The sequence below is a fragment of the Neolamprologus multifasciatus genome, chromosome 4 (assembly GCF_963576455.1).
Source record: "Neolamprologus multifasciatus chromosome 4, fNeoMul1.2, whole genome shotgun sequence".
Classification (NCBI taxonomy): domain Eukaryota; kingdom Metazoa; phylum Chordata; class Actinopteri; order Cichliformes; family Cichlidae; genus Neolamprologus; species Neolamprologus multifasciatus.
In genome coordinates, this window is record NC_140442.1 from 4582434 (window position 1) to 4597470 (window position 15037).

Below are 15037 nucleotides of genomic sequence, written 5' to 3' on the forward strand. Positions count from 1 at the left end.
TCGACGTGTATAGGGAAGCGCTGTATAAGGTTCCCGTTATTGATGTTTGGGTGGTTGACCGGGACGGATTTTCTCCTGTCACTTTCTTGTCATCCCTGATGTGCTCTCCGTTGTTTTTTTCCCTGCTAATTTTAGCATCAAACGGCACAGCTTCTGTATCACGTGGTATAAGGCTCCGCCCTTGTCATTTGTTGAGCAGGAAGAGTGAGCGCTTGTTTTCCTGCAGATTACGTCCCGGATCAAAATGCGGTACAATCGTCGTCTTTTTTTTTTTTTTTTTTTAAATCGTTGTCATTTGGAAATGAGATCACACATAAGTATGAATCGAGATCGCGATTTTCTAACGATTAATCGTGCAGCCCTAGTGAACGTATCCTTGACACACCGACTAGAATTTTGGTCACTTGCATAATACGGTTTGAGTAAGTTTATATGACAGTGCTGAACCAACTTTTTTTATTTTAGGGTTGAAAGTAATTTATATCAAAGTTTCTCATTAAGGACCTGTGAGGGCCTGTAAATGGGAGACGATACAGAGATCCCACAACTGGCAAAAAGGCTGAAACTTGGTCCCCACAACAAAACTGACAACTGGCAATCCCAGCTACAAGCAATCAAAGTCTAAATCCATTTACAAACTCAAGTTTTTTAAGTTTATTAGGTGGCTCGGAATAAACCCCTTTATTTTTTATTACAGCCAAGGGCCGACGCACACTGTGTCAAGACCCAAGCTCATTAGGGCTGAAACCTATGTTTTCTTTCAGACAAAATCAGCCATGGCAGACCCTCTTCCCAGTCTCTACTAAGCTTTATGCAATAGGTACGCAAAAGAGACTTTAGCATCTGGTGAAACCTTTCCAGAGCCCCCTGGCTTTGGGCATGGTATCTTGATGACCAATTATGGTTTATGTGCAGGGTTTTCAAAACTTCGGCGAACATGTGAGATGAAAAATGTGAACTCTGATCACTCACACCAAAATAAACTGAGTTAGAGCTGTCACCACTGCCTTGCTCGTCATTGACCTCAGTGGATATCCAGCAGGAATTTTGGTACTTTGACACATCACTGCAAGAAGATACTTATTTCCAGATGTTGAGAGCAGCAAAAGACCCACACAGTATAGAACAAGATGTTCAAAAGGTTCCATTATCAGAAGAATAAGTTGTAATGGTGCTAGCTTAATGGTTTGATGAGCTTATGCAAAGGAACAGGGAGGGTGGTCAAACCCCTCCCACTACTTAGGAGGCAGTCACCTGTGTCAGACTCCTTTGAGAAGGGCAGCACACTATATAGGTTCACTATATAGGAGTCATAGTCTCCTGAATCACTCAGAATTTTAACTGGGACTTTATCCCCACTTCCCACCAAGAAAACAAAAACATCCCTAATAAGAGGACTATAGCATTCCAAACAGCAGGAATTAACAAAACATCATCAGGCATTTTGCACATGTAACTCATGTAACAGGTGCAGAGGCTGCGGCCGGTTTAATATAAGATGTAATTCTTGTGGTTTTGGCCTGCAACCTTGGAAATTCTGCCTTCCAGTGACCTTTCATGACAGTAATTGCAGGCATTGTTTTTTATTAGACTTTTCTCAAGCTTAGAATCGAATTTAAATGAACAAACCTTATAGTGATGGGATTTCCGGCTCTTTTTAGAGAACCGGCTCTTTCGGCTCGGCTCACTAAAAAGAGCCGGCTCTTTCGGCTCCGAACCGGCTCTTCAGATTGTTTTGTTGCTTTAATTAATTTATTATCAACAATAATATAAAATTATGAACAAAAGGAATTATTAATGTAAAAAAAAAGTGGTTTTATTTATATATGTTTATATATAAATATATACAGTGGCCCCTGAGACAAAGCACGTACAAACTCCAAAACACATTTCTAGCGTTAACTGAACCTAGATTACTTAAATTACACAATTGAAAGCATATGTGTATTGTTTGTGTATTTATACACAAGCACTCATAAATTGTTGAGACAACGCCGGTCTCTGCGATTCTTTTGGTCCTGGTAGAGATCACTCTGAGATGTTTCCATGTTTTACACAATCCTTTTATTACCCATTATTCTTACAGATGCATCTGGAGATCAGCACACTACATTCCTATGCAGTCCTATGCTAAAGGCTGATCTAAAGAACTCCACACAACAGTTACAGTTATAACCTCTGGTCTCCTCCCCCCTACAGTAAACACCCCCACAATGGAAATACACTAGTACAGTGGCCAAGGGTGCTGACACCCTGACCCCCATCTCCTTTTAAGGTAGTGTCTGTTTGCCCTTTGTCTGCCCCTCACCCTCAGTAACTCTTGTTTCATGCCCTGGGGGTGGGGGTTGATTGTCCTTCTGCCCTGCACCTCAGTTCTTTGTTCCCATCCCAGGCCTATTTTCTATTTTGTATCCTTACACTCATTACCACAATATTATAATGTTGCAAGCAATCACAACTATATTCTCTTTAACGTTGATGTACATTAAGGAATCTATTCTCAACAATCCCCCTTTTGATCTCTCCAATGAGAGATCACATCACACCTCTCCTTCATCCTAGGGCATAACTGGTTTCCTAAACCTGACCAGACCTGGTGTGAATGCTTTCCTCACTTCCTGAGATAAACTCTGTTTAACTGCTTGAATAGGGTGGTGTGGACAACCTTCACTATCTATTCCCTCAGTCTTCTTTTTCCAGCGTGGGGTGAGTCTCTGCGTTCTTCCGTCTCTTCTTTCTTCAGTCTCAGGGGTAGACTACCCTAAGACCTTGCCACAGACCAGGGGATTATTCTGCCCCTGTGGTTGAGGTCTGGGTGTTCTCTGACTCGTCTGAGTCAAGGCTCGATTCCCCCTTTGGTGCTCAAGTTGCTCCTTGCTCCTCAGCTACTGCACACTGGCTCCAGTGGTACCCGGCTTCGCCTTTGCCCTTCAGTCGAACAGCGTGCGATGTCCTGTTCACCAACTCGATTGGTCCTGTCCACCTCGGCTCCAACCACTTTCTTTTAATCACTTTCAGACGTACCCACCAGCCGTCCGACAGTGTGCTTCCTGCAGCAAGCTGTGCTCTCTCTCTTGCTCGCTCTTGAAGCCTTCTCTCCAGGTCTCAGTCTGCATCTTATGGGTGATCTCCTTCAGTCAGTTTGGTTACTGAACCTGTAATTAAAAATTAAAACTACCCCGACAAACCCCTTTTGCCACATGGTCCTTGCCATGTGTCAATTCAAAACAATTAGAGATGCACAATAAAGTTGCCCATTCTCTCTTAAAAATTCCAGGGCTTCTCCCATGGAGTAGCTCTGCTCCAGGCCTGTAAACCTGTGTTTAAAAAATTGGCCAGTGGTGTTTCCTGTTGCAAATCATGTGATTAAATCTTATGATTAACCCTCTGCTGTAGAAAAAGTCCATGTAGATGTTAGCCCAGTGCATCTTGTATGCACACTTTCTCACAGTGACCTCTGCACTGTACACAATACAAGGTCATATTAACACACCGCTGATAAATTCACAGACACAGAAAGTGGCAATTAAAAGGTTAAGTCAGCACGGCCCAAAAGCCCATGCAACCCAGGATGTTGCTGTCACCTTTCTACTTCTATAAAAAGAAACATACATACATACATACATCCACCCTTTTGTCTCTCTGGGTGGAGGTGCAATCTTGCATATTGGTGTCAAGTCAGTCAAGTTTTTGTCAGTCCAGTCAGTCCCTGTGTTTATTGCTGATAGCAGAACCTCTTGTGTCGCATTAAGTTTCTACTGCCAGCAATATGACGACATTTCAAAAAGAACAAAAAAAGAATTTTAGAATGGATTACCTCGCAAAATCCTTTTAGGCAGGGACTCATTATCTGATTGCGTCCCAAATAAGTGACTTTCTCCAGAGCCCATTGTAAAGTGGAGAAGCTCAGTTTGCGATAATTTTCAAGCAAAAATTTAGTATAGCGCTTTCAGATCCAACCGTGCAGGCCTGCTTGAAAGAGAGAAAATTGTCAAACAAAACTGTCAGTGCACTGTTAAAAAATAAAAATACCAGAATAACCAAATATATAAAATCGTAGTCTTAGGACTTGTCCCAGAATAGTCCTTCTCTAAAAAATAAAACACACCAAATCTAATTGGCAGGTTCAACTTGGTAACAAAAGAAAAATGCATCAGCCAATTAAATCCCCCAACTTTTCATATTCATGTATTTTGTACTTATGTCATTTTATTTACCTTCCCCCTTTTTTCTGAAACAAAACTTCTTTTGCTCCACCTTTTTGTTTCAGAAACACCTAAATAAAAATTAAAAAATCTCAATCATAGTCAGGCACAGCTAAATCCTAATGCTTGCGAGTTACCATTGGCAACCACACTGTGTGTTGTTAACCCCTTCTACCGGTACCCTCTTGTGATGTGTGCACTTCCTGTATGATTTTGTGCTACCCCCAGTACATGTTGTATGCATGTCAGGTGTTGCCTTTCCATTTTGTCCAGCAGTGCACTTGCATACCTTAGTGCTTGTCTTCCTCCCCCTTTTGTGGTGGTCTGGACACTTTTTCAATCCTCCACTTCAAGTCAGTCGTTTGTCTCCCTGGATTCCTTAACCCAATTTGATTACCCAAACTAAAACAGCATTCCTGTGTCCTCACTTGCTCCTTCTTTCACTGTGGTCTCTTCTTCCCCACCAGTCCAATGCCAGTTCTTTTTTTCAGCTTTGTCCCGTGTATTCTCCCACTGTCTATTTCATTGCCATTTTGCTCCAAACATGGCAAATGTCAAACTCAGACAGTCTCCTGAAAAGTCCTTCACCCACAGTGAAGTTGCAGCTTCCTGGAACCACATCTCTCCATCCATCCAGTCGTGATGATGGATCTTCTCTTTCTTTCTCTGATGTCGTTTGCCCATAGCGCTGCTGGACCTCTATGCTCAGGACTCTGCTGTTGTCTCTTGGCCTGCTGTCCACTGTTGATGTTAACTGTACTCCGTGTCTTCAAGAAGCGATTAGCTTCCTTGGAGCTTGCTTTTTCAGGATGAGGAAGGAAAGCTGCAAAACAATTCAGCCAAAACTCGGGCTGGGTGTTTCAAATGATCTTTACCTATAATTTTCTTCCAACTGCTGCTCGTGGAGAATTGATCCAGGTCCATTTCCCCACCTGCAAGTGACACACTGAGACAACTTGATCATTCACTGTCCTGGTCCGGAGTCTGTGAACTCCGTGTTTATGTTTAAGTTTATTAATTGTTTCTAATTATCCCTAGTGTTTTGTGTCCTCTGTGCCCTCCTGTTCCACATTCCTATGTTCTGTCTCCCCAGTCTGTGTTAAATTTGCATCTGTGTTAGAGTTCAGTTGGTGTGTTTCCTGTTTTATTTTGAAGGTCTTTTCAGTGTTTCTAGTTTCACTTCCCCTTGTGTTGTAATGTCCAATTAATTCCAGCCGTGTCTCTCTCCTGTCTTAAAAACCCAGAAAGTAAGATTTTAGTTGTTCTTGACTGAGAAAAACAAAACCCTCTTCATATTATTATTACTTTTTTTCATCAACCACACTCCTATTCTGTTTTTCTTTTGTGTCCACTAAGGGCAGCTGGTGACCTGCAGTATCACCCGCTCCCCCGAGTTGGAGACAGTTCCCCTCTCACAATTCCACACTTTTTTTGTTTTGGTATTTTTTCTTTTTCATTTTTACCCTTTTTTTTAAAAATTTTTTTAAATTTTATTTTTTTTGTACCCCATTGTTTTACACCTGCACATCAACCTCTAAATCCACTTCTCCAACCTCTCTTTTCCTTTCTCCCCAACTGCTCTCATCTAGTTCTTGATCAAATTCTCCATATTATTACTATTTTGTCTTGTCAATAATCCCCTGTAATCCGCTCTGTCTCCCCTTTTGTCCCTCAAAGGAACACACACACACACACACACACACACACACACACACCTCTAATTTGCTCCTCACCTCCATTTTGCCCCCCAGGGCACTTACACACACCTCCTCCATTTTGGTCATCAGGTAGTTTAAACACACACCTACACAACTTTCCTTTGTCCTCAAAGGAGCACCCCCACACACACACCTTTTGTTCTTCAGATTCAGCCACATGCTACTCTCTGCACAATCACACTTTGCAAACCTAAGTTTTCTTAAAACACAAACTCACAACAAAGTAGAATTTAGGGAGGAATTTTAACCAATCTTCTCCCTCGGCCTCAAACCGTTTTAGTAGAGTTTAGGGAGGAATATTTAGCCAATCTTCTCCCTCGGCCTCAAACCGTTTTAGTAGAATTTAGGGAGGAATATTTAACCAATCTGCTCCCTCGGCCTCAAACCGTTTTAGTAGAATTTAGGGAGGAATATTTAACCAATCTGCTCCCTCGGCCTCAAACCGTTTTAGTAGAATTTAGGGAGGAATATTTAGCCAATCTACTCCCTCGGCCTCAAACCGTTTTAGTAGAATTAGGGGGTCCTGAATTCCCCAGGCCTCAAACCTAGCTCCAGAAACGCCGTCTGGGCCTATGAATTCGTCAACTCATAGGAGGGGCAGCCACATCCAAGGACAATAGAATTTAGAAAGTCCTGCTTTCTGGGCCTCAAACCCTCACTTTTAGAGAAACCAGCTCTGTTCTACACACATCTCTTATCAAAATTTACGGACTTCTGCGTTCAGGACACTTTTGGGTGAAATTTAGCTTAATTCCAATATGCAGATTCGATTAAACAGGTTCTGCTTACCTTGTTTTTTGCCGGCAATACCCTCAGTGTCCATTCCACTTCAGCCAAGGTCCAAATGGAGATCAACTACCAAGATCCGGGTCACTGGCACCAAATTGTCGAGACAACGCCAGTCTCTGCGATTCTTTTGGTCCTGGTAGAGATCACTCTGAGATGTTTCCATGTTTTACACAATCCTTTTATTACCCATTATTCTTACAGATGCATCTGGAGATCAGCACACTACATTCCTATGCAGTCCTATGCTAAAGGCTGATCTAAAGAACTCCACACAACAGTTACAGTTATAACCTCTGGTCTCCTCCCCCCTAGCATTCTGGAGCACTTCTGTTGTGTTTTGTACGTGTTTTGGAGTTTTTACGTGTTTTGGAGATTTTACGTGTTTTGAAGTTTGTACGTGCTGCTTTGTCTCTAGCGTAGTGATGGGTCGTTCGTGAACGAAATGGCTCTTAGAGCCGGCTCTTTGACGTGAACGACGTGAGCTGGCTCCTTATCGTGAGCCGTCACGTGGGTTTTTTTCTTTCTTTCTCTCAGCCTCTCTCTCGCACTTTTTTTCTGCTTCACTCAGCACGCTAGCCTTGTGCTGGGCAGAGGGGGGAGGGGCGGTAGTTACACTCAGTAGCACAGGAACAGAGCCAGAAGGCGAGAAAGAAAGCCAGGGACAACAATGTCACATTAGAAAGGTATAGTAATCATCCACGACTATTTTCAGTTGCAGATGATAAAGGATTCAGAAAGTTTATTCATGCAGGCCCATATGACAGAGAATGTGCATCTTATTTTTTTTCATGTTTTAATTTATATTTAATTTTGTTGTGGTTTGCAGTGTTTTGTGTTGTTTCACATTAAATTTGTAAAAGGAAATAAATAAAAGTTTATTTACGGTGGCCCCTAGAGACAAAGCACGTACAAATTCCAAATCACGTACAAACTCTAAAACACGTAAAAACACATACAAACTCCAAAGCATGTAAAAACTCAGAAGCACATAAAAACTCAGAAGCACATAAAAACTCAAAACACGTACAAAAGACAACAAAAGTGCTCCAGGATGCTGGGCGCAGTGTTGAGCTTTTGTTACCTAGTGGCTACACAAGCCAGCAAGTACCAACGACCGGATTTGGTATGTGGTAATAACAGGTAAATGAACATATTTTTTAAAATTATTTGAATATATATGAGTGCCTGTGTATAAATACACAAACAATACACACATGCTTTCAATTGTGTAATTTAAGTGATCTAGTAGCTCTGCTTTGGAAGTTCAGTTCATGCTAGAAATGTGTTTTGGAGTTTGTACGTGCTTTGTCTCTAGGGGCCACCGCATATATTTATATATAAACATATATAAATAAAACCACTTTTTTTACGTTAGTAATTCCTTTTGTGCATAATTTTATATTATTGTTAATAATAAATTAATTAAAGCAACAAAACAACCTGAAGAGCCGGTTCGGAGCCGAAAGAGCCGGCTCTTTTTAGTGAGCCGAACCGAAAGAGCCGGATCTCTAAAAAAGAGCCGGAAATCACATCACTAACTACCACACACCAAATCCAGTCATTGGTACTTGCTGGCTTGTGTAGCCTCTAGGTAACAAAAGTTCAACACTGCACCTAGCATTCTGGAGCACTTCTGTTGTGTTTTGTACGTGTTTTGGTGTTTTTACGTGTTTTGGAGATTTTACGTGTTTTGGAGTTTTTACGTGCTTCAGAGTTCGTACGTGTTTCGAAGTTTGTACGTGCTGCTTTGTCTCTAGCGGCCACCGTAAATATACTTTTATTTATTCACTCCACAGAAAATTTAATAAATAAATCATATAATACAAAAACCAACTAGTCACAGTTCAACTTTTAACTATTTAAATTTTCAGCTTTTTCCTTTTAAACAAATTTAAAACGAAACAACACAAAACACTGCAAACCATAACACAATTAAATATAAACTAAAATATGAAAACAAAAAGAAGATGCACATTCTCTGTCATATGGGCCTGCATGAATAAACTTTCTGAATCCTTTATCATCCTCAACTGAAAATAGTTGTGGATGATTACTATACCTTTCTAATGTGACTTTGTCATCCCTGGCTTTCTTTCTGTCTCTCCCTCCCACTCTGTTCCTGTGCTACTGCGAGTGTAACTACCGCCCCTCCCCCTCTGCCCAGCGCAAAGCACAAGGCTCGCATGCGGAGTGAAGCGGAAAAAAGTGCGAGAGAGAGGGTGAGAGAAAGAAAGAAAAAAAAACCAAACACGTCTCGCGATAAGGAGCCGGCTCGCGTCGTTCACGTCAAAGAGCCGGCTCTAAGAGCCATTTCGTTCGCGACCAACATCACTAGTGCATACATGCAAACATATTAGTTTATGGATTTATTTCAAATCTTAAAAGAAATCTTTGCTTTCAACTGAGAAACATTTGTTGTTGTTACATATTGCAATACTTGCATTACTTGAAATTGTTGCTTCAGCATCTTGCAGTAGTTTCTTCACGCACCACAACCACATCTGCTTCTGATAACCTCCTCTGTCTTTGTATTTCTTTTTCTTTGACTCACTTTCTATTCACTCTGTTTTTCCTTGTACTTTTATCTCAGCACCACGCTCAGCAAGAACAACTACTGCTGAGTTTTTGGTTGTTGGAATTTACACTTTCAACTGTCACATCAAATTACTGACTAAAAGTAGGTTTTACTTGTACATTTATTTGTCTGTTTGTTTTACTTTAAGGACAATATGCACATATACCAACAATGACCTTGTTAAATACTGTAGCAATAAAATTAAGAGCATCACAGTTGTGGGAATTTTGTTTTGCTTCATCTGGAAGATTTCATCATCATCATCATATAGTTACCTTTGAAACTGTAATTACAGCTGTCACATGTTTTATAAGTGAAGCTTGCAAATGTGTAAGAGGCCACTGGAAAAGGTATCCATGTTTATCACATTACCAGAGAGTCTGACTAAATGTTCTGACAACAATTTAAATTCTATTTTTATGTAAAATATTGATTCTTAAACAAGAAAAACTACAACATCTATTTTTTTTAATTTTCTTTTACAGTTTTCATCTCGTATCTGCTGCCTATCATCAACCACAGGCATAGCTTTTTAATTATATTCACAAAAAACAATTCTGGATATTAATACATTTCATTGGATAAGTTAAAACTTTATATATCAACAGAGGGAAAATTTAAGGATACAAGTATTTATACAAAAAGAAACAGACTACATTTACATTATGATCATTACATGTGATTAGTGCTGCTGTTAAATTACCAGTGCAGTACACACACAGCAGACTGGTCAGACTGGTACAAGAATATTTCATCTGTTCTAAAATCTATGCACCAGAACTTCGTGTAATTACTGTGTAATAACAGAACTATATTACAGGAAAAAAGTCTATATATGGAAGTAATTATTTTTTATTTTATTGCATACTTGATTAAATAATGTTATTAATACGGTTTTATATTTGACTGTGCAAATAAAATGTTCAGCAGAATGATGTACAAATCACATATATTATTAAAATTTTGCATTGACAGATACTTTTTCTGATACTTTATATTGCAGTAATCACAACTCTAGAATATACATTTTTTTCAGTTGACTTATTGGCAATTAATGTAATTACAGCATGAGGATGCCTCGCTGCATGCTGTTACTGAAAAGACCTACAGTCTGACGATTGCTTTCAAACATTTTCCACATAAAACGGCTCTATGATCTGATCATTTTTCAGTTAGCACGAGTCGAGCACTTCAGTGATCAATAATTTACGACTGTTTCATTGCAGTTTTTTTAATCATTCAGTAGATGGTTCTACCCTTTCTGCTTTCTTCACCTCCATCTCCAGATAAATTGGAGTCTCCAGGACAGCCTTCTTTTTTTCTGATGTTGGCAAACCTTCATTCAGAGAGTCATGCATCTTCTGCCGTGAGTCAATCTCTGAACGCCAAAGTGCAGCTCTGGCTCTGATGAATTGTGAGACTTCAGTCTCGCTGCCTTTAGCCAGACTCATGCTGTCTTTACAGATGAAGAAAATATCCATGCCGAGGAAGAGAGCATTAACTGCAATGAGACCTGCTCTTGCTGACTTGGAGAGTGCAAGGGTCCCTTTGGCTGCTGCCTGACCAATATCTGGGATATCTGAAGCAACCCTGGGTGCATTACGTAACGCTTGTCCTTCTTGAGCCACAACTTTCCCAGCACTCGTGAGCAGCTCTTCAGTTTGTAACACCTTAACAGCAGAAGCGGCATCAACAAGTGCATCAATACCGTTTCCAATAGTACCAGCGTTAGCTGCAATCTTGCCAACTCCCACAACCATATTTATGTCAAGTGCGTCCAGTTTGGCGATGGTTTGACTGGTAACCTCCTCCAGACAACTCTGGAGACTCTGTACATCCTCCATAAAGTTCTTGAAGACTTCAGAGACTTTCTTTCGTTGTGTAGCATTTACTCCAACCTCTGTTGCAGTGGTCACAGCACTGTTGACTCCACTGGTGATTCCCAGCCCGACTCCAGTCATTGTCAAAGCTAGAGAAACTCCTGCTGTGAAAGGAATTAATGCCAAACCAACAATGGACAGCACACCTCCAACTGCCCCCATGGAGCTGCCTGCCACACTGGAAATTTGCAATTTGCTATTGCAATAAACTATTATTTATTTATCCACACTTAACAACTCTTGCACTTAATCTATAATAAAATGATGACAAAAAATATAATGAAATATATTTGAAATAAAAATTTAATACAATCAGTTTCTTAATGTATGTTCTTTAAAACACAGTGTGTTTATTAAATATCATAATTATAATAATCCATAATTATGTGGATATGCATATTACATATATACACACAGAAGCAGACAGGATAAGACTAGTGTCATATCTGAGACAGTAACCAGGGCCGGACTGTTTCTGAAACCTCCATCATTTTCATTGTGCAACAACACGGCAGCAGAGGACAATTTGATTTTGTTATGGGAATAAATCACTACTGGAAATCACAGGACTCAGATCAACACACAATCTGCTCAACGATCTGTGCCACAGTAAATCTCATGCAGTGCTACTTTTAAAACTCTCACATATTTGGACAATCTATAATCTTCTACAATTGTTCATTGAAGTAAACACACAGAGCAGTAGTGGATCTTTTAAAAATGTGTTTATTTATTTTGATTTGCTGCTAACTGCAAGGATTTTATTTGTAGTTTTTGTAGTAGGAAGCACTGCAAAAACTACAAATAAAAAAGTGCAGTTAACAACTGCAGTGCTCTCCACTATGTAAAACCCTGACCTGAATTTTTAGGTTTTTCAGTTCAAGCCAATTAAATGAAACCCATAAATTCAACCCCAACAATCAAATGATCCCCTATGAGCAAGCACTCTGGCAACGGTGGAGAGAAAAAACTCCCTTTTAACAGGAAGAAACCTCTGGCAGAACCAGGCTCAGGGAGGGGCAGTCTTCTGTCATGACTGGTTGGGGGTATGAGGGGAAAAATAAAATCAAACATAAAGGAGAGCACAGCATATTTTAGAAGGGCGCCGGCCTTGAGGCAGACCGAAGAAACGGTGGATGGACAAAATCAAGGAAGATGGAGAAACCTTTGCCGAAGAACGGACCCTGCACCAGCGGGAACAGCGCCAGGATGAAGGTGGACTGTGGCTGGAAAACATCATTACTTTTTTTAAAGGGTAACTGTTACCCACAATTATAGCGATCCCCGCTCTGTGGGATCATGATTATTATCATGATCCCACAGAGCGGGACATTCACTTCAGCCGAAAAGCTGTGAGATGGCCCAGCAAGCTGCAGGAACAACAATGGCCACTGCGGCAAGACCTGAACCTACTAGTAGGCGCTGATTATTTGCCACAGTTTTCATGAGATCTGCGTTTTCTTTCCTAATTTTTTTGAGCTCTTGCCTGAGATCTGCGTTTTCTTTCTTAATATTTTTCAGGTCCTCAATGGGTTCTGACTTTTTTTTCTGATTATTTTCGAGCTCTTGCTTGAGATCTGCGTTTTGTTTGTTAATATTTTTGAGGTCTTCAATGAGTTCTGACTCGTCTTTCTTACTATCTTTGAGCTGTTGCTTGAGATCTGCGTTTTTTTCCTACTATCTTAGAGCTCTTGCTTGAGATCTGCGTTTTCTTTCTTAATAATTTCAATTTGAAGCACTACATCGCTGTGAATTTGAGACAGACTCATCTCAATAGCCTCAAGCTGCACTATTGGTGACTCATCTCCACTATCGCTTCCAGAAGGTAAGTTATTTAATGAGTCCTGTGACATTTTTTTTAAAGGTTTAAAGCACGGTCTCACAGGTTAAATACGTATTAGCTTTGTCTAAAACAACTGGCTGTTTCTGAAAATGCTCCAATGTAAACCGTTAAAGGAGCTCCCTATTTAAGCACTAGCAGAGAACGTGACGTCGACCGTGACGTCAGAATGGTCCTTTGTGAAGATCAAAAGATCAAAGAGCGAGGGGGCGTTCCCAGATGGCCGAGTAAGTACACGCTTACTCCCCAGCTTAGCAAATGTAACGCTATAATACTGTAGGAACACTGTGTCAACACAGACCTCAGAAGCTTTTTTCGGTATTTAAGCGAGAAAAGGACTGATTTTGATCAATAAAGCGACAAAATGTTACCGCGTGACAAACCATCCTACTTTGGCAAAACGTCCTACCCCTAGGATAATTTCACGGTGTCCCCTGACAAACAGTCCTACTTTGGCAAACCGTCCTACCAGTAGGATAATTTTACACTGCCATATGACAAACTGCCCTACTTTGGCAAAATGTCCTACTGTACGTAATTTATGCACATTTCTGCTGCCAAACAATAATTCCAGCACAAATTTAAGTAGGTATGATGGTTTGCCACTTAACTTTGCCCATCAGAGTATGTTTGTAGCTGATATTCATAAAGCCAGTACGGTTTGACACTTCTTTTTACCCATTAAAGTGTGCTGGTTAACAAAGGTAGCATGTTTTGGCACGTAATTCTTCCTCTCAGAGTATGCTTCTAGTTTATAATAACAAAGGTAGCATGTTTTGGCACGTAATTCTTCCCATCAGAATTATGCTTCTTGCTCTTATTAACAAAGTGTTGCATCTTCAAAAAGTAACAATGAAATAACTGAGACTCCCAATGGCGTATCGTTGCAACTGGTTTACTGAACCTTTCTTTCAGGGCATGTACAGAACATGAGCATACATTTTCTACTGCCTCCTACAGGACACACTCTTCTTCCACTTCCTAACAACATTAATGTAACATAGAACCACTACTGCCTCTCCTGGCATTACCATTGTAACAACACACTCATTCTGTTTCTTTCAGATGAATAACAGGAACTTAGGATGTATGTATCTATGAATAATAACTATTATGCATATGTAACGCTTCCAGCTCTTCAAAAATCACAGACGCTCAGAAAGGTTGGCTTTTCACGATTTATTCCCTCACAGTGCAAGCGCGCGCTGTCTCAACAGACTTACAATTAACTTTTTAATAAAGAAAAGATGGAAATAATAATTTCTCCCATTTTTCAGTGTGTCACACTGAACTTGTATACAAAAAATAAATCTTATGACTAATAAAATACATTTCACAATCGTATAAAACAAAATAACAGGATAACAGAAGTATCACCGGCTAAACATTTTCCTCTAGTGGACAAATTAACAGTAGCGCATTACATTTCCACTTGCTTGTGCTTTACAGACAAAATAACTGTTAACAAGCTCACGTACCTGCAGAAGACATAAAACACACTCAACAGGTGTCTTCTGATGGTACTAGCAATTGTAGCTCCTACAATGTAAAACATCACAAAAAGCACAGAAAAACAGTAAATCAAACACATTTCCTGCTATGCGCAGCAGCCACTAGGGGGCTGACAAAAGCTTACTGCCAAAGAGCATAAATACGGCAGAAACACTGTTTAACAGCAACCAGCCTATGTTTCGGTTACACAGAAACTTTCTAATATCAATATGAACCTATATACTAGTGATGTGACGTTCTGTATCGAGGCTTCGAAGCGTGTGTCGAGTAATTGAGGGGACGTTTCCGCGAAGCGCGTATCGAGGCTTGCTTCATTTATGGGAGGAGCTGAAAATGATGACGTCCGAAGCCTCGCTGCCCGGCTGTACCACGTGACTGGTTCATGAAGCGGTTCAAACTTTGCCGCGAGATATGACAGCGATATGAACCCCTCAGACTTCATTCAGAAATGTAGGTGTTTGATGGAGAGTTGCGGTTAGTGAGAGTTAGAGACAGTTTGGAGGTTTATGAGAGTGAGG

The 15037-nt window shown here is 40.4% G+C and overlaps 1 protein-coding gene across 1 annotated transcript; it reads right to left on the minus strand.

Annotated features, from left to right (window-relative positions):
* Nucleotides 1-2160: 2160 nt before the first annotated feature.
* On the minus strand, nt 2161-11457 carry LOC146519538 (apolipoprotein L3-like). The gene has a single exon (XM_085157669.1). The coding sequence runs from the start codon at nt 11327-11329 to the stop codon at nt 10523-10525; it is 807 nt and encodes a 268-aa protein (XP_085013795.1). The 5' UTR covers nt 11330-11457; the 3' UTR covers nt 2161-10522.
* Between the last annotated feature and the right edge of the window lie 3580 nt (nt 11458-15037).

What these genes read in the sequence shown, in the direction of transcription:
- LOC146519538 (XM_085157669.1), bottom strand. Translation starts at nt 11,329, where the DNA reads ATGGGGGCAGTTGGAGGTGTGCTGTCCATTGTTGGTTTGGCATTAATT.